The 25,159-nt window shown below is 49.0% G+C and overlaps 2 protein-coding genes across 2 annotated transcripts; both read left to right on the forward strand.

Annotated features, from left to right (window-relative positions):
- Positions 1-8,479: 8,479 nt before the first annotated feature.
- On the forward strand, positions 8,480-24,193 carry RPP14 (ribonuclease P/MRP subunit p14). Its single transcript, XM_063940873.1, has 6 exons — positions 8,480-8,676; positions 15,549-15,661; positions 15,737-15,821; positions 17,523-17,599; positions 20,994-21,072; positions 24,105-24,193. The coding sequence occupies exons 2-6, from the start codon at positions 15,570-15,572 to the stop codon at positions 24,159-24,161; spliced, it is 390 nt and encodes a 129-aa protein (XP_063796943.1). The 5' UTR covers positions 8,480-8,676; positions 15,549-15,569; the 3' UTR covers positions 24,162-24,193.
- Positions 24,174-24,903, forward strand: HTD2 (hydroxyacyl-thioester dehydratase type 2). Its single transcript, XM_063940872.1, has one exon. The coding sequence runs from the start codon at positions 24,174-24,176 to the stop codon at positions 24,660-24,662; it is 489 nt and encodes a 162-aa protein (XP_063796942.1). The 3' UTR covers positions 24,663-24,903.
- Positions 24,904-25,159: the final 256 nt, after the last annotated feature.

The following is a 25,159-nucleotide window of genomic DNA, read 5'->3' on the forward strand; positions in this document are numbered from 1 at the left end:
ATGCTCTATGAATAAATATATATATATATTCCAGACATTAATATATTTATACAGCATCAATATATAGGCTCAATAGCCTTTTTACAATGTTAATAACAGCCATTAATATATAGGCTCAAAAGCCTATTATACTGCTACATCACAGACAGTAATATAGATTTAATAGCCCATTACTATCAGGCCATCCTTATAAATATCTTATATTTAACCTGGCAACTTCCACCGGGTCTCTTCCCCCCACCGTCTCTGTACTGAGACTGAGAGAGCTGCGGCGGCCGACAGCCTTTGTCATCACCTGCACTGAGGTCTGCTGTGGCCGTTGTGAGGGCGCCTGAGTGGGGAGAGCAGCGGCGTGCCTGGAGCGCTTTCCACCGCTGGGAAACACGGACGCCGGACGGAGCGGCTGATAAATATGGTTTTCCCCCTGCTCTGTGGTTTTCCCCCTGCTCTGCTGTGTCTGAGTGGGGAGAGCAGCCGCGTGCCGTGCGGCCGGGCGAAGCAGCGGCCGAACGGAGCGCTTACCTTGTGCGTAGCGGCTGGGCATAGCGCGTCTGAGCTCCCCCTGCTGTGCTGCCGGACGGAGCTCAGTATGAGCGCGAGGCATGTTAACCCCTACATAGCGGGGCGGCAGCCTGCGCTGACCGCCCCGTTCCCCAGCCTACCTTCCTTGTGACGCTGTAACTCCTGGCTGTGACGGGGCTTCTTGTGTGTAAGCTCCGTCCAGTTTCAGTGAAGTGAGTCATGGCTGTGACGGGGCTTCTTCTGTGTAAGCTCCGTCCAGTCTTCATTGATGTGACTCATGGTTGTCATTCTGTAGTCCTGGCTGCAACGGAGCTTCTTTGTGTAAGCTCCGTTCAGCTTTGTAGTCCTGGCTGTGACGGGGCTTCTATGTGTAAGCCCCGTCCAGCTCCAGTCAGCGTCCCAGTGATCTATGGCTGCGACGGGCTTCTTTTGTGCAAGCCCGTCCAGCTCTCTAGTCCTGGCTGCTCTTTTAGAAGCAGTGAGCTGTCTGTGGCTGTGAGGGTGCTCTTTGTGAGGACCGACACGCCATGCTGTCTGTGGCTGTGAGGGTGCTCTTTGTGAGGACCGACACGCCATGCGCTGCCCCTGCAGCGGCACTATCCCGGACCCATGTTTTTCCAGAAACTGGGAAGGGATGTGCTATGTGTAAAAATAAAAATTAAAAATAAAAATCCAAGTGTGGGTATACCACAAGCCGATGTTCGTGCTGTGAGCACCGAAAAAACACTGAGAGAGTACACTGAGGTACTCGGGGATATGGAGGGGGGGGGGAAGAGTCCTAAATTTAAATATTCAGTGCCTTTGTTCGGCTACGCCCGTCCATATCCCAAGAGTACTCCAGTGACCCCTAGTGGATGATAAAGAAAAAGATTTACCGGTAGGTTTAAAATCTTATTTTCTCTTACGTCCTAGAGGATGCTGGGGACTCCGTAAGGACCATGGGGATTATACCAAAGCTCACAAACGGGCGGGAGAGTGCGGATGACTCTGTAGCACCGATTGAGCAAACAGGAGGTCCTGCTCAGCCAGGGTATCAAACTTATAGAACTTTGCAAAGGAGTTTGAACCCGACCAAGTAGTAGCTCGGCACAGCTGTAGCGCCGAGACCCCTCTGACAGCCGCCCAAGAAGTGGAATGGGCCTTGACCGATTTAGGTAACGGCAATCCCGCCGTAGAATGCGCCTGCTGAATCGTGTTACAGATCCAGCGAGCAATAGTCTACTTTGAAGCAGGGGCACCAATCTTGTTGGTTGCATACATGACAAACAGTGCTTCTGTTTTTCTGACTGTAGCCGATCTGGCCACGTAAATTTTCAAAGCCCTGACCACATCAAGGGACTCGGGATCCTCCAAGTCACGCGTAGCCACAGGCACCACAATAGTTCATATGAAAGGATGAAACCACTTTTGGCAGGAATTGAGGACGGTTCCGCAATTTCGCTCTATCCATATGGAAAACCAGATAGGGGCTTTTATGTGATAAAGCCGCTAATTCCGACACTCGCCTAGCCGAAGCAAAGGCTAAAAACATGACCACCTTCCAAGTGAGATTTTACAACTCCACCGTTTTTTAAGTGGTTCAAACCAGTGTGACTTAATGAAACTTAACACCACGTTAAGGTCCCAAGGCGTCACCGGAGGTACAAAAGGAGGCTGAATATGCAGTACTCCCTTCACAAAAGTTTGTACTTTAGGGAGAGAGGCCAATTCCTTTTGAAAGAAAATGGATAAGGCCGAAATCTGAACCTTAATAGGTCCTAATTTTAGGCCGAAATTCACTCCAGTTTGCAGGAAGTGAAGGAAACGGCCCAGATGGAATTCTTCCGTAGGAGCATTCCTGGCCTCACACCAAGAAGCATATTTTCACCATATACGGTGATAATGTTTAGATGTCATGTCCTTCCTAGCCTTTATTAGCGTAGGAATGACCTCTTCCGGAATACCCTTATCCGCTAGAATTCGGCGTTCAACCGCCATGCCGTCCAACGCAGCCGCGGTAAGTCTTGGAATAGACATGGCCCCTGTTGCAACCGGTCCTATCTTAGAGGAAGAGGCCACGGATTTTCTGAGCATTTCCTGCAGATCCGGATACCAGGTCCTTCGTGGCCAATCTGGAACGACGAGAATCGCCTGAACCCTTGTTCGACGAATGATCCCCAGTACCTTTGGAATGAGAGGAAGTGGAGGGAACACATACACCGACTTGAACACCCACGGAGACACCAGGGCGTCCACCGCACTGGCTTGGGGGTCACTTAACCTGCAACAATACCTCGGGAGCTTCTTGTTGAGACAAGACACCATCATGTCGATCAACGGAATTCCCCAACGCTCCGTCACCTCTGCAAATATTTCTTGGTGAAGAGCCCACTCTCCCGGATGGCGATCGTGTCTGCTGAGGAAATCTGCTTCCCAGTTGTCCACTCCCGGTAGGAAGACTGCTGACAGGGTGCTCACGTGTTGTTCCGCCCAGCGAAGGATTCTTGTGGCCTCCGCCATTGCCGCTCTGCTCCTTGTTCCGCCTTGACGGTTTATATGTGTCACTGCTGTGATGTTGTCTGACTGTACCAGGACAGGCCGACCCTGAAGAAGGCTTCTTGCTTGTAGTAGGCCGTTGTAAATGGCTCTTAACTCGAGAACATTTATGTGGAGACACGCTTCCTGGAGCGACCATCTCCCCTGGAAGTTTCTGCCTTGGGTGACTGCACCCCAGCCCCGGAGACTTGCATCTGTTGTCAGAAGTACCCAGTCCAGGATACCGAACCGGCGTCCTTCTAGGAGGTGAGAACTTTGTAGCCACCACAGTAGAGAAATTCTGGCTCTGGGAGATAGACTTATCTTCCGGTGCATGTGCAGGTGAGACCCGGACCATTTGCTCAGTAAGTCCCACTGAAACACCCGGGCATGAAACCTGCCAAACGGAATGGCTTTGTATGCTGCAACCATTTTTCCCAGAACCAGAGTACAGTGATCGATTGACACACTCGTCGGCCTCAGAAGTTCCCTGACCATCGACTGCAGTTCCAGAGCTTTCTCTTCTGGAACAAATACTCTCCGTAACTCCGTGTCCAGAATCATGCCCAGAAAAGACAGCCGAGTGGTCGGGATCAACTGAGATTTTGTCAAATTTAGCACCCAACCGTGCTGTCGCAGCACCGATAGCACCAAATTTACACTCCCCAGCAACCGTTCCTTGGACCTCGCCTTTATCAGGAGATCGTCCAAGTACGGGATAATTGTAACCCCTTGCTTGCGAAGGAGAACCATCATTTCTGCCATGACCTTGGTGAAAATCCTCGGGGCAGTGGAAAGCCCAAACGGCAACGTCTGAAATTGGTAATGAGAATCCTGTATCGCAAACCTGAGGAAGGCCTGATGCGAAGGATATATCGGGACGTGTAAGTAGGCATCCTTTATGTCGACTGACGCCATAAAATCCCCCCCTTCTAGGCTGGAAATGACCGCTCGAAGAGATTCTATCTTGAACTTGAAAACTTTCAAGTATGGATTGAGGGATTTTAGATTCAGAATCGGTCTGACCGAACCGTCCGGTTTCGGCACAACAAACAGGCTCGAGTAGAACCCCTCCCCCCGTTGTGACGGGGGAACGGGAACAATGACCCTCTGTTGACAAAATTTTTGTATCGCTGCCAGCACCAGCTCCCTGTCCGGAAGAGACACTGGTAAGGCCAAAATGAAAAACCGGTGAGGGGGCACCTCCCGAAACTCCAGCTTGTATCCCTGAGACACAATCTCTAGGACCCAAGGATCCAGGTCTGATTGAATCCAGACCTGACTGAAGACTCGCAGACAGCCCCCCACCAGTCCGGAGTCCCCCAGGGAAGCCCCAGCGTCATGCGGTGGACTTGGTAGAGGCAGGGGAGAACTTTTGGGGAGGACTTCCTGGGCGCCGGACACGGCAGGCGACTTCCTTCCCCTTCCTCTACCCTTTGAAGCGAGGAAGGACGAACCTTTTCCACGCCTGTATTTATTGGGACGAAAGGACTGCATCTGCTGATGTGGTGCCTTTTTGTGTTGTGTGGGAACATAGGGAAGAAAAGAGGACTTACCCGCCGTCGCGGTAGAGACTAGGTCCGCCAAGCCGTCCCCAAACAAGACATTACCTTTGAAGGGTAAAGCTTCCATAGCTCGCTTGGAGTCGGCATCAGCATTCCATTGATGGATCCACAACGCCCTCCTGGCCGATATCGACATGGCATTGGCTCTTGATCCCAAGAGACAAACATCCCTCGCCGCATCCTTCAGGTAATCTGCGGCGTCCTTGATATAACCAAGAGTCAAAAGAACATTATCTTTATCAAGGGTATCCATATCATTAGCTAAATTCTCAGCCCATTTAGCAATAGCACTACTCACCCATACCGACGCCACCGCAGGTCTGAGCAATGCCCCTGAATTAGCGAAAATGGACTTCAGAGACGTCTCCAGCTTGCGATCCGCCGGATCCTTGAGAGCTGCCGTGTCAGGAGACGGAAGCACCACTTTCTTAGACAAACGAGATAGAGCTTTGTCAACATTTGGAGACGATTCCCATTTTTCACTGTCATCAGAGGGGAAAGTATACGCCATGTAAATCCTCTTGGGAATCTGCCACCTCTTGTCCGGCGACTCCCAAGCCTTTTCACAAAGAGTATTCATTTCATGAGAGGGAGGAAACTTCACCTCAGGTTTTTTTCCCTTAAACAAGCAAATCCTTGTTTCCTGTACCGCAGGTTCATCAGAAATGCGTAAAACATCTTTTATAGCCACAATCATGTATTGAATACTCTTCACTAAACGTGGATGCAAAGCAGCCTCAGTGAAATCGACCTCGGAATCAGAGTCCATGTCGGTATCCGTATCTACCACTTGTGTAAATGGACGCTTTTGCGATCCCGATGGGGTCTGCACCTGAGACAAAGCCTCCTCTATGGACTTTTTCCACACCTGCGTCTGTGACTCAGACTTATCCAATCTCTTTGATAAAGAAGCTACATTCGTATTGATTGTACTTAGCAATGTGAGTAAATCAGGTGTCGGCTGCGCCGACAGGCCCAAATCTAGACCCGCATCCGCTCCCCCAACAACCTCCTCCGGTGAATAACATTCAGCCTCAGACATGCCGACACGTATTATCGACACACGGACACACACAGAATGTCTCAGCTAGGGGACAGGCCCACAATGAAGCCCAGATAGAGGACACAGAGGGAGTATGCCAGCTCACACCCCAGCGCCCCAATATCCCGGCAAGGGATATATGTGACCAGCGCTGCTTAAATTATCATAAAAATGCACCACAACTGCGCCCCCCCCCCCCCCCCCCCCCGCTTCGATTAGCTCCCTGTTACTTGAGAGGAGCTGTGGAGGTCCCGGGCCAGCATCTCCTTCAGCCGCGTGTGGAGGAGAAAATGGCGCTGTGAGACGCGTGGCTAAGCTCCGCCCCTTCCCGGCACGCTTCAGCCCGCCAGATTTTAAAATGCCGGCGGGGGTCTGCGAAACGGCTTCTGCCGGCTCCCGGACCCCAGCAACATGCTGCCCAGGGCCCCCCCTCCGGGAACAAGCAACTAGGCGCACCAAGTGATCGAACCCTCTGGAGCTAATGGTGTCCAGTAGCCGAGAAGCAGAGCCCTTAAACTAAGAAGAAGTAGGTCCTGCTTCTCTCCCCTCACTCCCACACTGCAGGGAGCCTGTAGCCAGCAGGTCTCCCTGAAAATAAAAAACCTAACAAAAGCCTTTTCAAGAGAAACTCAGGAGAGCTCCCCTAGTGTGTGTCCAGTCACTCCTGGGCACAAAGTCTAACTGAGGTCTGGAGGAGGGGCATAGAGGGAGGAGCCAGTTCATACCCCCAGATTAAGTCTTTTCAGTGTGCCCAAGCTCCTGCGGATCCCGTCTATACCCCATGGTCCTTTTGGAGTCCCCAGCATCCTCTAGGACGTAAGAGAAAACAATCTGCCTATATCTACTATATACAAACAGTACATACATACGTACTCACGTCCGTACAGATAGAAAATTAATTAATGAACGGATGGATGGATAGAAAAGAACATCCCGGGCTCTTGCCGGGTTCCCTTTGCGGGCGTCAGCCACGGGCGGAAGGGGGAGACTGGTGAAGCCAGGTGAGTAGGAGGGGAGTCCACCGCTGGATAGGAAGCCCAGTGAGGGAGCTGCAGCGGGGGACGGACAGTGGTCGCCCAGGCTGAGTCCGGGGGGAAGACGCGACGCCCGGACTCGCTCCCACCCGGACAGCCCGACACTTAAGCACGGGGAAGAAGGTGGTGGTCTTCCGGCCCCCTCCCCCAGTGGACTTCCGCAAATCGCAGTACCCGATTCAGTCCGCCGGGGGGGGGCGCTACCGCTGGGAGGGAGACGGGACGAATGCCTGGCGTCGCCCTATCTCGGCCTCGAAGGGGGAGTCGGGGAACGGGGAGGCTGGAAGTGCCGGAGAGAGCACTGCGCCTGCGGTTCCGCCGACCACCGGGGGGCATCGCGCGCCCGGCTGGGACTCCTGGGCTCCCTCCTCGACCCTCTCCCCGGTTCGGTAGTTCAACCGCGTCCGCTCTCCGCAGCCAAGGCTGGCGGATGGGGTGAGCTGGTCCAGGGCTCCTGGAGCCCTGCCTGGGCAGCCTTGGAACGAGAGAAGGCCCCGGCCCGGCCACTCTCCGAGCCTCCTTTGCCATGGGTCCTTTCACAGGAGCTCCAGGGAACCGGGCTTCTCGGCCCCAGACAGAGTCACAGGTATGAGTGCTCCGTGCCCCCCTGCAGCCTGCTCCCCAGGTGCTCCGTGACCCCCTGCAGCCTGCTCCCCAGGTGCTCCGTGACCCCCTGCAGCCTGCTCCCCAGGTGCTCTGTGACCCCCTGCAGCCTGCTCCCCAGGTGCTCTGTGACCCCCTGCAGCCTGCTCCCCAGGTGCTCTGTGACCCCCCCCCCCTCCTGCAGCCTACTTCTCAAGTGCTCCGTGCCTCCCCTGCAGACTGCTCCCCATGTGCTGTGTGCCCCCCCTACAGCCTGCTCCCCATGTGCTCCGTACCCCCCCTCCCCTGCTCCCCAAGTGCTCTGTGACCCCCTGCAGCCTGCTCCCCAAGTGCTCCGTGACCCCCTGCAGCCTGCTCCCCAAGTGCTCCGTGACCCCCTGCAGCCTGCTCCCCATGAGCTCCGTGCTCACCCTGCAGCCTGCTCCCCATGAGCTCCGTGCTCCCCCTGCAGCCTGCTCCCCATGAGCTCCGTGTTCCCCCTGCAGCCTGCTCCCCAAGTGCTCTGTGCTACCTTCCCCTGCTCCCCAAGTGCTCCTTGACCACCTGCAGCCTGCTCCCCGTGACCCCCTGCTCCCCATGAGCTCCGTGCTCCCCCTGCAGCCTGTTCCCCATGAGCTCCGTGCTCCCCCTGCAGCCTGCTCCCAAAGTGCTCCGTGCCCCCCACCCCAAGTGCTCAGTGCCCCACTCCCCAAGTGCTCCCTCCCCTGCTACCCAAGTGCTTCGTGCCCCCCAGTAGCCTGCTCCCCTAGTAATCAGTGCCCCCCTCCAGCCTGCTCCCCCTCCCATGCTCCCCAAGTGCTCCGCACCCCCCCTGCAGACTGCTCCCCAGGTGCTGTGTGCCCACCCTACAGCCTGCTCCCTGCCCCTCTGCAGCCTACTCCTCGTCCCCCCCATACAGCCTGCTCCACATGTGCTCCGTAGTCCGTACCCCCCCTCCCCCCATGTGCTCCATGCACCCCCTGCAGGCTGCTCCCCATGTGCTCCGTGCCCCCGCCCGCTACAGCCCGATCTCCAAGGGCTCCTCGTCGTCCACCCCTTGCAGCCTGCTCCCTCCATGTGCCTAATTTGCTCTGCTCCACAGCTCTATAGAATATAATTTGTTACCTGTCGTAACAGGTAACTCATTTTGAAGTGCGCGCCAAAAAACGCAGTAGTGTAAAAGTCACATGCTCTGGACACATGCTCTGGTCACATGGCATGTGACGTCATCAGATTACATCTACGGAAGGGGAACTAGGCTCTTTTGCTCTTCACAGCGGAAGCGCTCCGGCTTCCGTCCCTGTCAGTGCGTGCTGGTCCTTAGCACGAAGGCAACATAGACACAACCCTATGAGAGAGACGACTCTATAGCAGAAGCCTGGAGGACTGCTGCGGTTGGTCGTGGGAGCGCGGCTTGGTAAGTATGGCGTTTTTTTTTGTAAATAAGATTCAATGTAAGAGGCGCTGGGAGCAAACTACAGTGGGGCAAACTAGACAGGGGCTAACTACAAGGGGGCAAACTAGACAGGGGCTAACTACAAGGGGGCAAGTTACTTGGTGCAAACTAGACGGGCTAACTACAGGGGGACATTACTACAGGGAGAATTACTACAAGGGGCTAATCTACTGGGGGTATAACAACAGGGGCATTACTAGGGGCTAAACTACAAGGGGGCAAGTTACTGGGAGCAAACTAGACGGGCTAACTACAGGGGGAATTACTACTGGGAGCATTACAACAAGGGGGCTAATCTACTGGGGGTTTAACTACAGGGCCATTACTACTGGGGGCAAACTAGACGGGCATAACTACAGGGGGGCTAATCTACTGGGGGTATAACTACAGGGACATTACTACTGGGGGCTAAACTACAAGGGGGCAAACTATGAGGGGGGCATAACCACTACAGGGGGGCATTACTACAAGGGGGCTAAACTACAAGGGAGCAAACTACTGGGGGCTAAACTACAAGGGAGCAAACTACTGGGGGCAAACTATGAGGGGGCAAGTTACTGGGTGCAAACTAGACGTGCTAACTACAGGGGAGCATTACTACAAGGGGGCTAATCAACTGGGGGTATAACTACAGGGGCATTACTACTGGGGGCTAAACTACAAGGGAGCAAACTACGAGGGGGCAAGTTACTGGGGGCAAACTAGACGGGCTAACTACAGGGGGGGGCATTACTACTGGGAGCATTACAAGGGGGCTAATCTACTGGGGGTATAACTACAGGGGTATTACTACTGGGGGCTAAACTACAGGGACATTACTACAGGGGGGCTAAACTACTGGGGTCATAACTGCAGGGGCCAAACTACTGGGGGCATTACCACTGGGGGCTAAACTACAGAGGGGGGGGGTGTGATAAACTACATAGGGCAAACTACATGAGGGCTAAACTACTGGGGGCATTACCACTGGGGCGGTAAACTACTGGGGTCATAACTGCAGGGGCATTACCACTGGGGGCTAAACTACAGGGGGCATTACTACAGATGACATTACTACTGGGGGCAATACTACACAGGGGCATTACCATTAAGGGTATTACTAATGAGGCTTTGTAAAGGAGGCACTTCATAAGGGGCATCACTCCTGGGGACATAAGGGGCACTACTACTGGGGGCATTGCATAATGGGCACCACTACTATGGGCTCTATATAAGGGGCACTACCAGTACAGTGGACATTGCATAAGGAGTACTACTACTGTGGGCATTGTATAAGGGCGCTACTGCTGTGGCCATTGTGTATTACGGGGTGCTACTACCGTGGGCATTATGTGTATTAGGGGTGCTTCTACTGTGGGCATTATTACTATTGTGTGACCACGCCCCTTTCTTTTTGAGACCGCGCCCTTTTTCGCGAGCGCAATACCTTTATTACTTGGGCGCTGGGGGGGAAAGGGGTGAGTTCCACCACCTCTCTAGGACCACTTTAAGCACTGGTAGAGACAGTAGGAACCAGGGTTGCCTGTTCATTCCTAATTACACAGGTTCTGTGGCTGGTTAAAACCAGGTGAAATGGAGACTTGAAGTCAGCCACAGAACCTGTGTAATTCATATATGTCGTTTGTTAAAGGGGTGAGGTGGCTACGCAAGTTCTAATTGAACAGTTCTGTTGCATTGAAACCCAAAAGGAGGGGATGTGATGTCAGCGTCCTCGTTATCTTCAGCCAGTGCCGTAACTAGACATTTTAGCGCTGTGTGCAAGAAACAGCCTCGGCGCCCCCCCCCCCCCCCCTCTATGCAAAACAGGGGCAGTGCGCGCCGTAGGCACGCGGCTTCATGGGGAAGGGGTGTGGCCACAAAATAATACCAATTCATATTACTGTGCACAGTAGTCTCTATTATTCAAATTACGCCACACAGTAGCGCCACTACACCAGGTAGAGCCCCTTTTACATATTATGGCAGACAGATTAACCTTTTAACACATTACGGCAGACAGCGTCCCCTTTTTACATATTACGGCAGACTGCGTCCCCATATTACACATTACGGCAGACTGCCTCCTCTTTTTACACATTACGGCAGACAGCGTCCCCTTATTACACATTACGGCAGATTGCGTCCCCATATTACACATTACGGCAAACAGCGTCTCCATATTACACATTACGGCAGACAGCGTCCCCCTTTTTACACATTACGGCAGACAGCGTCCCCCTTTTTACACATTACGGCAGACAGAGTCCCCTGTTTTACACATTACGGCAGACAGCGTCCCCTGTTTTACACATTACGGCAGACGGCGTCCCCTGTTTTACACATTACGGCAGACAGCGTCCCCTGTTTTACACATTACGGCAGACAGCGTCCCCTGTTTTACACATTACGGCAGACGGCGTCCCCTGTTTTACACATTACGGCAGACAGCGTCCCCTGTTTTACACATTACGGCAGACGGCGTCCCCTGTTTTACACATTACGGCAGACGGCGTCCCCTGTTTTACACATTACGGCAGACGGCGTCCCCTGTTTTACACATTACGGCAGACGGCGTCCCCTGTTTTACACATTACGGCAGACGGCGTCCCCTGTTTTACACATTACGGCAGACGGCGTCCCCTGTTTTACACATTACGGCAGACGGCGTCCCCTGTTTTACACATTACGGCAGACGGCGTCCCCTGTTTTACACATTGCGGCAGACGGCGTCCCCTGTTTTACACATTATGGCAGACGGCGTCCCCTGTTTTACACATTGCGGCAGACGGCGTCCCCTGTTTTACACATTGCGGCAGACGGCGTCCCCATATTACACATTGCCGCAGACAGCGTCCCCATATTACACATTACGGCAGACAGCGTCCCCTGTTTTACACATTACGGCAGACAGCGTCCCCTGTTTTACACATTACGGCAGACAGTCCCTACACACACGCACACACACACACACACACCCTGTCACCTAAAGTCACACCACACACACAGAACTCCCCCCCCCCCCCTCCCTCCCCCTCGTGCCAACTTTACCTCAAGAAGAGGCGCTGTAGCAGAGACGGATGCAGAGTCAGACAGACCAAACAGCAAAGTTGGGGGCGTGGCCTAATCACGGACCCGTGGCCACGCCTCCTTTCAGCACAGACAGACGGCCTGGGAGACAAGGAGGCACAGGACCACGAGGCTGAAGTTAGCTTCACAGGACCGGACATACGGCAATCACACCCAGTGTCCTGCTCTGCCGCTGCAGCTACAGTGCTTCTGCAGACGAGCACGAAGCAGCGGGAGCCCACAGGTGTTGCCGGCGGTCCTGCGCCCTCAGTGCACATGCGCTGTGTGCCAGGCACCGCCGGCACATACCTAGTTACGGCACTGTCTTCAGCCAAAATGATGGAGCCTTAAGTTATGCATGGGTACTATTAGAGATTTATTTATGCTGCATCTGTGTAATTTATGGGTGTGGCAGTCTGGAAATTGCATTCACAGCATACTCGTGGTACGTTGAAGAGACATTACAATGAGTGTTGGGATAAGCAGACATGCCATCTAGAGTGGATTGCTATCATCTTTATTGCAGAACGACCACATTTTGTAACAATTTTTTTTTATACAATTCACAGCTGTCACCATTTTTCTAGCTTTCATTGTTTAAAAAAACTGCACCCAACCTTAGCGTAAATTGTTATTCAATTAATCTTAGGTGCAACTAGCAAACTTCCTCTGGGCCTCCTCTGAAAATGTTTGAGGACCACTGAAGTGCTCCCTTTCGTTCAGAGGTGGACGCTATAGCACATCCACTACGTCTTTGTATGCAGCAGCTGTGCTAAATATGTAACAGCTGCAGGAGCACTCACTGATGCCACTACCAAATGCCAGTTGTCAATTGGTCTGCAACGTTTGGGGCACTGCGAGCGACATCGCCTCCCCAGGTCTGAACATGTGGAGATCTTTAAACATTGGCCAACGGAGAAAAAGTTAGCGTTCATTATCTATTGTTTTCAGGAGCCATAACCCCATTTGCTCATTCAGTATAATATATTAAAGGGTGGGGGTTGGACTGCACACCCTACTTCCAAACATAATGAGAGATGCTATCATACTGAGATTTGTAGTTCCACACAGAAATAAAAAAAATGCATATAGTACCAAGCACTGCTAATCAGAATAATTCTAATAAACTTTGCAATCTCGCAAAGGATAAAATCGATAATTTTTGGCCAAAAAATATGGGCCCACCAACCAACGTTCAGGTGACCTAATCTGGTGGGTCCCTAATACTAAGATTCAATTCCAGGGCGCCAGACCAGAGCAGGCCCTAACCAATATGATGCCCTAGGCAAGATTTTGGCTGGTGCCCCCTAGCACCACCGCTAGTTCTTCTGACCCTGCGCCCCTTTAACAGCACCATCACCCCTCACCCATAGCAGCCCTCATTTTGGTGTTCCTACCTCCGATATTTTAAAGGCACATGGCCACACAATAGTACCCCCAACTCAAATTACGCCACACAGTAGTACAACTTTATTCACATTTTATCATGTGCTAGTGTCCCTTATTCACTTTACATCACACAGTAGTACCACTTTACCTTCTATACTGTACGTTACTCCTCACAGCAGTACTCCTTATTCACATTACATCACACTGCATTTCTCCTTATTCAGTTCACATTAGACCACATAGTAGTGCCCTTTCTATACGTTACGCCACACAGTAGAGCACCTTATACACATAATGCCACACATTAGTAATGCCTTTATACACATAATACCACACAGTAATGCCACTTATACATGAAACACATTATTAATGCCCTTATACACATCATGGGGTCGATTCTATTCGGCAACTAATGAATAGCGCCGGGAATTAGCTCCCGACGCTATTCAATTCAGCAACTAATTACTTGCAATTGTCGGGAATTCTTCTCTCATCCCCGGGGGATGAGAAGAGAAACCCTACAAAAGTGCTGCCTCGCGGCCGGCGCGAGGCTGATTCTGTCGGGAATCAGCCTCGCGCCGGGGAGTTAAGTCGGAGAATGCCCGTTCTCCCGACAAAACTACCTATTTTGTCGGCGAGAACGGGCCATCGCCGACGTAACTAGTTGCTGAATTGAATAGCGTCGGGAGCTAATTCCCGGCGCTATTCATTAGTTGCCGAATAGAATCGACCCCCATGTCCCTTTCACATATGCCGCACATTATTAATGCACTTAAATGCATAATGACACACATACTGTCCCTTACACACTTGCCGCACATTATTAATGCATTTATACACATGACACACATAATGCCCCATACACATATGCCGAACACTGCTGCACAATCAACCCACCTGCACACAGCACTCGCATGGCTGCTAACACTGTGACCACTGCTTGGATACAGATGCGTCCTCATACATCTTGCCTCAATACGCCATGCAGCAGGAGATGCCTGGCGTGAGTCAGCTGGCAGCTCTGCTGGTGTCTGGCGCCTTTTTTTTATATGAAAATGCGTCTTATTTGCATCGCTATGTGGTTAGGGTGCACCACATTCCTTAATACCTCTCACCTATGTAAGACTCCTTAACAAATGGCTTATGGTTCTTACTTATTAACACTCACTAAAACTTTAATCTCTCACTAGTGTGGTGCCTTGGGGCGTCTGGCCTGTGGTGATTTGATGAGGTCCCGCGCAGAGCCGGCCCTAGGCATAGGCAAACTAGGCAAATTCCTAGGGTATTTGGTATACCTAGGAGGCACATACAGCTTCTGCTTATTAAAATGATATGCGGCATGCCTATATTCTGTGTGCGACTGTGGCTGTATCTGCATATGAAATGCTACATTACAGTGATTTCCAGGAATACACTGTAACGTAGCACTTCGTATGCAGATACAGCCACAGTCACACACAATATGGGCATGCCGCATATCATTTTAATCAGCAGAAGCGATTTGTGCCCCCTAGGTATACAAAATACCCTAGGCATTTGCCTAGTTTACCTATGTCTAGGGCCGACTCTGTGCGGGACCCCACCAAATCAGCACATGCCAGACGCCCCAAGGCACCACAATAGTGAGAGATTAAAGTGTTAGTGAGTGTTAATAATACCCCTTTTCCACTAGCTTTTAAAACACGGGTAAATGCGCGGGGCCACGCATTGACCTGTGTTTTTTCCCGAGTGGAAAAGGGTCCCCCCGCAAATTCCGGGAATCCTACCCGGGTAGCTTGAACGGCTCCCGTTCACAGTGTATGGGAGGGCGGCGCTGGGAGATCATGTGATCTCCCAGCGCCGCCCCTGCCGCGTCACTAGCAGCAACACCAACCCGGCAATATGCCGGGTTGGTCTGCGCTGTGTGAAAGGGGGCTGTAGCACGGGTCGCAGCCGTGTCAGGCGACACGGCTGCGACCCGTGCTACAGTGGAAAAGGGGTGCAGGTAAGAATCATAAGCTATTTGTTAAGGAGTCTTACATAGGTGAGAGGTATTAAGGAAAAAGGTATGAAAGTAATTCACAATAATAATTATACTTTTAGATTAATCATGAATGTTAAACATTATGGACAGCATTGTATTAAAATATTATAATCCATATTTGAGGCTTGTGACGGTGTTGAAAAAATGTGTGACGTTACGATCATTACTGCCTAAAATATCTTTCTAGTTGTGTAATGTATGGAAACCTTTCCATATACACTCCATATGAAAGGTGTGCAGAGTTTTAGCCTTAGCTTGCTGTCCAATGCTGGTGGATTTAAAATTGTAAACAATCAGTTGTAACATCCATGTGACCCTTCTAACAAGTTTAGAGATGTTTTTTGTTTTTCTTAATGTATTCCCTGTCTATTCACAGCAGTGAGATTATTGTGTAAACATGAAAGAGCCCTCCAAGGTATCAGAACCAATCTCCTATGAAAGGATTGTACTGAAGAACACCTCTGAGTATCACTATCTGAAGATTCAGTTGTAAGTTGCAGAGCTTAGTTACAGTGATTATAATAGTGCTGGATAGTTGCTGATATACTTGTGTTTGGTCTGCAGAGTATTTCAGGAGCAGGGCGTCAAGCTGTCTGCGGCTCAGTTCAAGTTATTGGTCATTTCAGCTTTAAAGGAATTGCACGGAGAGGTATATGCAAACTTTAACTATCCGTTAATGATTTTCAGCAATCGTTTAACTTGCCACATGGGCGGAACCCAAAGCCACAGTGTCTCTGATAATTGTCACCATAACTGTGGGCAGATTTGGCTGTGCGTCACTTGTGCTGAGTGGTCCCTAGGATTAGATGGATTTACCGTGCATCACTCCTTTGGACGTCATGCACAATACAGTATAACAGTGTGTGGGGCCAACCGTAGTGTAATACAAGGTATTCAGTATTAAAATACCACCATCTTAATGCTCACGTTAACTTATATGAATGCGTTACTAATAACACTCATCAGTATATATTACTATTGTTTATATAGCAAGTAAGAGCGCAGCTGCTAATTTATACGGGATCCGGTCTGAAGATCGACAGTGTCTAGGTCGACCACTATAGGTCGACAGTCACTAGGTCGACAGGGTTTGAAGGTCGATAGGGTTTCTAGGTTGACATGTTCTAGGTCAAAAGGTCGACATATTTTATTTTTTAAATTCTTTTTTGAACTTTTTCATACTTAACGATCCACGCGGACTTCGATTGGGAATAGTAACCTGTGCCGAGCGCAGCGAGGCACCTTGCCTGAAGCATGGCGAGCGGACATGGTACACTAATTAGGCTTCCCAGTCACTGTACGGAGAAAACGACACCAAAAAACCCATGAAAAACTCATGTCGACCTTTTGACATGTCGACCTTAAAACCCTGTCGACCTAAACATTGTCGACCTAGACACTGTCGATCTAATGATCCACACCCATTTATACATACCCAGAAAATGTTGTCTGAATGGCCATGATATGCCTGTGTTTATCTGACCACTCCCCGCTACCACCCCCAGACGCTGTCTTCCTGTCACTCACTTCGCCACTAATTCCTTGGTGCGACTCGCTGCACATGCGCACTGTAGCTCAGACACCTGTACAGTAAGAAAACATCGGCTGATTTGCTTACAATAGCAGCATTGCGACCGCATCTGAATGAGGCCCACAGTGCTCAGCTAGAGTAGCTGGACCTGCCTATGTATGAGCATCTTTAGACAGTGAGAAGGAGATGTATGAAGCAGTGAAAAGAGTGGAGAAGTGAGCCAGTGGAGAAGTTGTCCATGGCAACCAATCAGCATTTGAAGTAACATTTATCAAGTGCATTCTATAAATTTATAGGTAGTAGCTGGTTGGTTGCCATGGGCAACTTCTCCACTGCACACTTTTCTACTCTTCACTGTTGCATACATCCTGCCCTGGAAGCCCTACTACATAACAGCCGTCTTGTTTGATATGCATACGGAAAAAACCTCCCTCATTATCAAAACTGTTAGGTAAATGTATGAAGCAGTGATAAGAATGGAGAAGTGAGCCAGTAGAGAAGTTGCCCATGGCAACCAATCAGCATTGAAGTAACATTTCTAATTTGCATAATCTAAAATAATACAGAGCAGCTGATTGGTTGCCATGGACAACTTCTCCACTGGCTCACTTCTCCACTCTTATCACTGCTTCATACATTTACCCCTTTGTCTCAATAGCACGTTGTTGCTGTACACTTTGTCACATCTTCATAACCACTACACAGTCACCTGTGTAGCCCTCACCCTAACTGAGGTTGACGTTGTTCATAACAAGTTGTGAGTGTTGAACTCCTAGATAATTGTAGGAATCTGTCTACTTTCTCCATATTCATTTCTAGGTGGGAGCCTCTTTCCCGTTGGACCTGTTAAAATTTGATGAAAAGACATTGTGTGCCATAGTGAGAATCTGTAGCAGGTATGCAGATATATTCAGTATAACAGGAAAATCATAGCTAAGGTCTCCAGCAATTACATCTGCATTTAATGTAACACAGCTTTGGAAAATGTTTTTTGATAGTTTTACATTAGCTAATATGTTGGCATAGCCATATCACGTGAAGTTCATGCTGACCTTAGCCATCACCTTTTAGAGTAGTGTTAGGTACCAAAAGTCAAACAAAACCCACTGTTAATGAGTTCTATTAATCAAGATGCATCCTTGTTCTAGATTAAAAAATATTCCAAGTTTTAGCTTGCCAGTAATAAAAAGCAGAGCTGAAATCTTTAACCAGGGTACAAACTAATGTGTGAATGTAGCTTGTTCACAACGGTAGCTATAACAATCTATGCATGCAGTGAGGTCCTCAGTTCCCAGGCTACTCGTAGTTTTATTTCCCAATAGTTACGTTCAACAACCCTCACAGAGCAGGAAGGCTGAGAATCGCCTCATCAGAGACTCTTTTCTCCAAAACTCCTCTTTGCCAAGGCTACTGGGATAAGACCCCTGACCAAAACCAAGTGTTTTGGTTCTCTGATTCCCCAGCCTCTTTCGCTCTGGGTGAAGCAAGAAGAAACACTGCCACCAGCTGGGTGCTAATTAATTTATAATCCCAGTCCAGCAATAAGCGTGGGCCCATTTCTGCTCTTAAACCTCACACTTCAGAAGATAGGCTGAGAAGAGCTCGTTGACCACTGAAAAGCTGAGAAACTTATCACAGTCAATGTTGAATGTTATTAAGTATACATTGTGACTGGGTTCCCCTCCGTCCAAACCCCAAAAGTGGTATGGTCATATAAGAGTTAAATTGATAAATGAAATCTCGGTGCTGTGCGCATATATACTAAAGATAAGTGGTATGTGCCCTGATCCTATGGGGTATATTTACTAAGGTGTGAGGTTTTTTTGTTTTTTTTTAGATCTGGAGATGTTGCCCATAGCAACAAATCAGATTCTAGCTATTATCTTGTAGAAGCAGACAGACAAATGTTAAGTGGAATCTGATTGGTTGCTATGGGCAACATCTCCACTTCTAAAAACTCATACCTTAGTAAATATACCCCTATACTTCAAAAGTGCTAAGGATGAGTCCCACTCATCCTCAGCACTACAGGAGTTCAAACAGGTGTAAAACCTACCTAAAACTCCAGCACTGCTAATTACTTGGGAGTCATGGAGTAGGTGGGACGTAATGATTTCACAGCACAAAGGGTAACATAAAGTCGCACCCCCTGCCAACCAGTACACGACAGGTGATTGTAAACTATCAGGGAATGGGATGGAGGACATTAGAAGCAGCCAAATTCCACATTCCTGGCACCCACAGACTCAGGAGTATTCTTCTTCGTAAAAGGGGTGTTCTTTCATTTTAATGATCACACATGACTCAGGAGATCTTCCCCCAACCAGACATTCACGGACTCAGAAGTTCTACTCCTTCCTAGCTTTTTTAGACTCAGAAGATCTCCACTATGCTGGCAGTCACAGACTCGGGGCTACCCTTGCTTTTAAAGATGGATTTATTGGAATGGGAACCTTCTACATTAGAACCAGCTGCCTGGTTGGCAGACCAGTATATGGCTGTTCTACCACACTGGCAGAAGTGCCAGTCAGGCAACAGCCAGCCCCAAAGAACAGCACAAGCAGTGGAACGCCCCTGTGCTGCTCACCAACATTGCTTCTAACTAGCCACTGCTCTACCCTGTCCTTGGAAGCTACCAGAGACCTTTGGAAGTACCTGATGGAAATAAGTGTTGTCTTTGCAGAAAGACCGTCACCTGAGGATGAATTGTGTCATAGCCAAGTCTCATAATTGTGTCTCTAATTCACAACATGCTTTCCTAACCAGTGGAGGTGATCCCTTCAGTCAGCCCAATGGAGTGTGGTGTGACTGCAAGTCACTACGTTTAGAGGGTCACTGATATTGCGTATGGGCCACCAGCAAATAAGTGGAGGCACCTATAACTGATCCAAATAAGACCCAAGTAGGGCGAAGGACTGGAAAACTCTGGAGCTTCATGATTATGTTGAGTTCCTTGTAGATTGTGCCAGTGCCATTATATTTCAAGGTTGCACTACAGTGGCATTACATGGGTACGTGTTGCTTGGGAAACTGACAAGTACAGATGTGTCCTCATACACCAAACCTTAATATGCCATACAGCGCAAACCACCCAGCATGAGTGAGCCACACAGAACAGTGTGGCATAGCGACTTTTTCTTTAAATATGCACCTTATTCGCAATGCAGTCGCAGCGTAACACTCCCAGTCTGTACCAGAGACGCCAGGCTGCGACTTTAACCACAAAGGGGCTAATTCAGACCTGATCGCTGCTTTGCGTTTTCGCACAGCGTGCTATAAGGTCTGAACTGCGCATGTGCTGGCCCGTGCGGGTGGCGGGCCGCGGCAGCTTTGTGATGTCACACGCAGCCGCTGCGACCCGGAGAGTGACGGGTAGCTTCCTGCCAGCGTGCAGGAGCTGCGCTGGTAGGGAGCTACTCTTCAGGTACAAAAGCATCACCATGGTGCAATGCTTTTGTACCTGTGCTGTGGGGCAATGCCCGACATGCGGGGCGTCCCCCCACATGTCTGTGAAAGTGATCGTAGATGTGCTAAATTTAGCACATCTACGATCAAGTCTGAATTACCCCCATAGTCGCAGATGAAGCACAGCGGTACTTGACGTGGAAAACTGCGGCTTCTGCATCACAGCACTATGTATACAGATTCAGACTCATTCGCACACAGATGTACAAGTGTCTCAATAAATGAATCAGTGCAGCCTTGTTATGTCGTATCCGATTGTTTATTTTGTGCGACTAAGATGCACATTCCAATGAGTAAGACGCTTGGCGTAACAGAGTCACACAGGGCTTGGCAAGAGAAGGGCAGCTTGATGCAGCTATGGCAATAGTGTATGAGAACCCATCTGTATAGGCTGTTTAATGTCTGCATTTATTATCTCCCACTTAGATCGGGTTAGTGCATGTACCGGCATCTGTCACGCACGAGTCTGGCAGAGAAAAAATAAAATAAAAACAAAATGACAGAAGAACAAAACCTGACCCAGCAAAGCAAATCCCTTTGTCCATAGAATGATATAGCTATCAAGAAATAAAACTGGCAGGTTGCCAGTGACAGTCACCTGACCTTCAGCTCCAGTGACTCCTGTATGTGGGGCCGAGGTCACCAGGTGAAGCAGCCAGAGTGAGGCAGGAAGTAACAACTGGAATGAAATAGTCCGGGACACTGGTAATGTCGGGACAGCGGAGAGAGGGGGTTTAGTGAGAACAGGGATGAAGATTAGTACTGTGCTGTATTAGTTACTGAGAAATATGTCATTTCACTGAGGCTTTAAATCTTCCCTTGCAGTGGTCTTGTGAAATTGTGGACCTCTCTGACCCTGCTGGGACACTACCAGAATCACGAGTGCAGCATTCGTGTGATACAGGTAGGTAATGAGCCACCAAACTGGCTTTACACTTATGTCAGAGCTGTCATCTCATCCTTAGCAATGGACACAAACAGGAAAAAGCTGAACACTGGACAGACTTGGGGGTATATGCAATTACCGGCGAATCGCGACAATTTTTCGCCCGTTTTTTAATTCTACACAATTCAACCGTCGAATTCCGGCAAGTGGGTGCCGGATCAACATATTCATTAAAAAACGGATTCGACAGTCCCGCTGTCGAAAAATGGCCGATTTGACGGATTTTGATCCGATTTTTAAAAAACTGGAAAATAAATTGCATGGGGTCCCCCCCTCCAAAGCATAACCAGCCTCGGGCTCTTTGAGCCGGTCCTGGTTCTAAAAATCCGGGGGGAAAACTGACAGGGGATCCCCCGTATTTTTAAAACCAGCACCGGGCTCTGCGCCTGGTGCTGGTGCAAAAAATACGGGGGACAAAAAGAGTAGGGGTCCCCCGTATTTTATACACCAGCATCGGGCTCCACTACCTGGACAGATAATGCCACAGCCGGGGGTCACTTTTATACAGCGCCCTGCGGCGTGGCATTAAATATCCAACTAGTCACCCCTGGCCGGGGTACCCTGGGGGAGTGGGGACCCCTGCAATCAAGGCCCCCCCCCCCAGCCACCCAAGGGCCAGGGGTGAAGCCCGAGGCTCCCCCCCCCCCCCCCCCCCCCCCATATCCAAGGGCTGCGGAAGGGGGGCTGATAGCCTTGAGAAAATTGAAAGAATATTGTTTTTTCCAGTAGTACTACAAGTCCCAGCAAGCCTCCCCCGCAAGCTGGTACTTGGAGAACCACAAGTACCAGCATGCAGGAGAAAAACGGGCCCGCTGGTACCTGTAGTTCTACTGGGGAAAAAAATACCCAAATAAAAGCAGGACACGCACACCGTGAGAGTAAAACTTTATTTCACACATGTCGACACACACATACTTACCTATGTTCACACGCCGACCTCTGTCCACTTGTCCAAGTAGAATCCACGGTGTACCTGTGACTAAAATTATACTCACCTCACCTTTTTGTTGTTTTGCCAAGTACGAGGATTATTTTAAAAGATCCGGACACTGGATTGAGGTGAGTATAATTTTATTCACAGGTACACCGTGGATTCTACTTGGACAAGTGGACAGAGGTCGGCGTGTGAACATAGGTAAGTATGTGTGTGACATAAAGTTTTACTCTCACGGTGTACGTGTCCTGTTTTTTATTTGGGTATTTTTTTTTTACAGTAGAACTACAGGTACCAGCAGACCCGTTTTTCTCCCGCATGCTGGTACTTGTGGTTCTCCAAGTACCAGCTTGCGGGGGAGGCTTGCTGGGACTTGTAGTACTACGGGAAAAACCAATATTCTTTCAATTTTCTCAAGGCTATCAGCCCCCCATCCGCAGCCCTTGGATGGGGGGGGACAGCCTCGGGCTTCACCCCTGGCCCTTGGGTGGCTGGGGGGGGGGGGGACCCCTTGATTGAAGGGGCCCCCACTCCCCAGGGTACCCCGGCCAGGGGTGACTAGTTGGATATTTAATGCCACGGCCGCAGGGCGCTGTATAAAAGTGACCCCCGGCTGTGGCATTATCTGTCCAGCTAGTGGAGCCCGATGCTGGTGTAAAAAATACGGGGGACCCCTACGCTTTTTGTCCCCCGTATTTTTGCACCAGCACCAGGCGCAGAGCCCAGTGCTGGTTTTAAAAATACGGGGGATCCCCTGTCATTTTCCCCCCCGGATTTTTAGAACCAGGACCGGCTCGAAGAGCCCGAGGCTGGTTATGCTTAGGAAGGGGTCCCCACGCAATTTTTTTTCTTCTGATTTTTAACATTCCATTTAAAAAAAAACCCCAACAATAATATTTTCAAAAATATATAAATAATACTTGTGCCTCCAAAATAGACAAACCAAGTACCTAATCCCTTCTAATATAAATAGATATGCTATTACCAATAAAAAAAAAACATGTTTTCAAATTTTTTTTATTAGATTCCGCCAGCAAAGTGTGGCGGATTGAAAATGACGAATTTACTGTCTAAAAGCACTGTTGTCGAATTTACAATCTTCAATTGAATGTACTTTTGTCGAATTTGTACCATTGCAGAAATGTCGAATTTGTAAAAGTCAGTTTTTTTGTCAAAGTACTGAATTGCATTGCCGAATTTTTTTTTTTTTTTTGGTGAAAATGTCCCGTTTTTCGACATTTTCGGGAATTCGACCGCAATTGCATATACCCCTTGATCTCTGTGTTATTTCTACCTTGCTTGAAAGGAAATATTTCTGGGTTTCTCTAGCTGAAATGCAATTCCCCCCCCCCTTCACTGAACTATCAATCTGATAGGCTGCTCTTTACATTAGGAAACTGCTACCAATGTGGAAAACAAGGTTAAGAATCCTAAAATCAAATGGCTGCCATGATCTGTATATTGTAAATGCAAATTTATAGTTACAGGTAGGTAAAACACAATATACCTGTGTACTGCACAGTGCTAGATTTCCTATTCTGTCCCATCTTGGCTGATGTTTGCAGTTCAATGTCTGCTTTGGGAAATGGAAAGTTTCCCCCCCCCCCCCCCCCCCCCCTCTAAATTTACAGTTAGGAGCTGAGTTGCTGGTGCATTATCACCTTGCACTTATCACTGCTTTATCACTTCTCCAGGCTTAATACAGCTGCCTGTCTGTGTCAGTACAACAGTATATTTATATTTGTTTAAATAGAGGTATGCACAACTTCCTTACTCATTACCTATGGATTGTACTGTTTGAACATTTTTATACTTTAGTTTTAACTAGGTAAAGTTCTTTTACAGCAGTGATTCCCAAACTCTGTCCTTAAAGCACCCTAACAGTCCAGGTTTTAACGATATCCATTGTTAAATACAGATGGTTAAATCAAAATGACTAAGTCACCTGTGCTCAAGCATGTAAATCCGTAAAATCTGGATTGTAAGGGTGCCTTTAGGACCGAGTTTGGAAACACTGTTCTACACAGACTAACATTCCGTTCTTCTCATTATTAAGGCATCCCCTTTCTTGCTGGCGCTAGCTGGTAACAGCAGAGAACTAGCTCTGGACTAGCGATTTGTAAGGATGTTCCGTCATTTGGTCACCTGCAGGACAGCACTTTGTACCGCTCTTTCATTGTCTAATTGGTTCAGTAAACTAACATTGTACCGGCTGGTACACCTACAGGTTGGTGATAGTGCTGAGATCACCAAGACCTTCACCCAGAATGATGTTAAGCTCTTCTCTGAACTGACTGGTGATACAAATCCCCTGCACCTGGATGAGGCATTTGCCAAGAACACAAGATTTGGGAAGCCCATTGTCCATGGTATACTCCTTAATGGTTTGGTATCTGCCGTTCTGGGCACTAAATTGCCGGGGGAGGGCTGTGTGCTCGTTTCCCAGGACATTAGCTTCACAGCACCTCTCCATGCCGGGCAGGAGGTGGTGGCAAGAGCAGAAGTGAAGACGTTAAAGAGATCCGTGGTGTTTATGAGTGTGTCATGTATTGCAACGGAAAGTGGACAGACTCTTATGGAAGGGACTGTTAAATTGTTAATTCCTGAGAACTAATTGTGCTGCCGTGAAGTCATTTTGAAAGCAGTGTGTTAACTAATGACATGCATGCAAAGTGCAACTAAACACACCAATCCTTTTCTTCATGATTTCAGGAGGGTTTGTTGTCTCACGGAACGTGTCTGTTTCTGCTATAGAGCATTGTAATCTGTGTTAGAACCATTGCCACTTTTGTGGTTACGGATACCTGTTCTTTTTCAGTGATAATAATAAAAGTTTATTTTGTGTGCACAACAAAGTATTTCATGACCGTGTCTTTTATACTTGAAAATAACACCACTGAGCTGTCACAACAAGGGGCTGGTTTGGGTGTGAAAGGGTTAATCCAGCATAATATCACCTGATCTGTCTAAACATTAATAGAATCTTCCCCATACACTAAATGTCTATATAACTGGAAAAGTCTTTAAGTATGCAAAGACAGAAAAACATGGCAAAGCTTAGTAATTATCCAATAACAATAAAGAACATACAGAGTACCACTGTAAGATGAC

The sequence above is a fragment of the Pseudophryne corroboree genome, chromosome 9, assembly GCF_028390025.1.
Source record: "Pseudophryne corroboree isolate aPseCor3 chromosome 9, aPseCor3.hap2, whole genome shotgun sequence".
Taxonomy (NCBI): Eukaryota; Metazoa; Chordata; class Amphibia; order Anura; family Myobatrachidae; genus Pseudophryne; species Pseudophryne corroboree.

Excerpts from the sequence above, each read along its gene's own strand:
- RPP14 (XM_063940873.1), top strand. The coding sequence starts at position 15,570 with ATGAAAGAGCCCTCCAAGGTATCAGAACCAATCTCCTATGAAAGGATT. Across the intron at positions 15,662-15,736 it reads CACTATCTGAAGATTCAGTT|AGTATTTCAGGAGCAGGGCG; the intron begins GTAAGTTGCAGA and ends TTTGGTCTGCAG. Across the intron at positions 17,600-20,993 it reads ATAGTGAGAATCTGTAGCAG|TGGTCTTGTGAAATTGTGGA; the intron begins GTATGCAGATAT and ends CTTCCCTTGCAG.
- HTD2 (XM_063940872.1), top strand. The coding sequence starts at position 24,174 with ATGTTCCGTCATTTGGTCACCTGCAGGACAGCACTTTGTACCGCTCTT.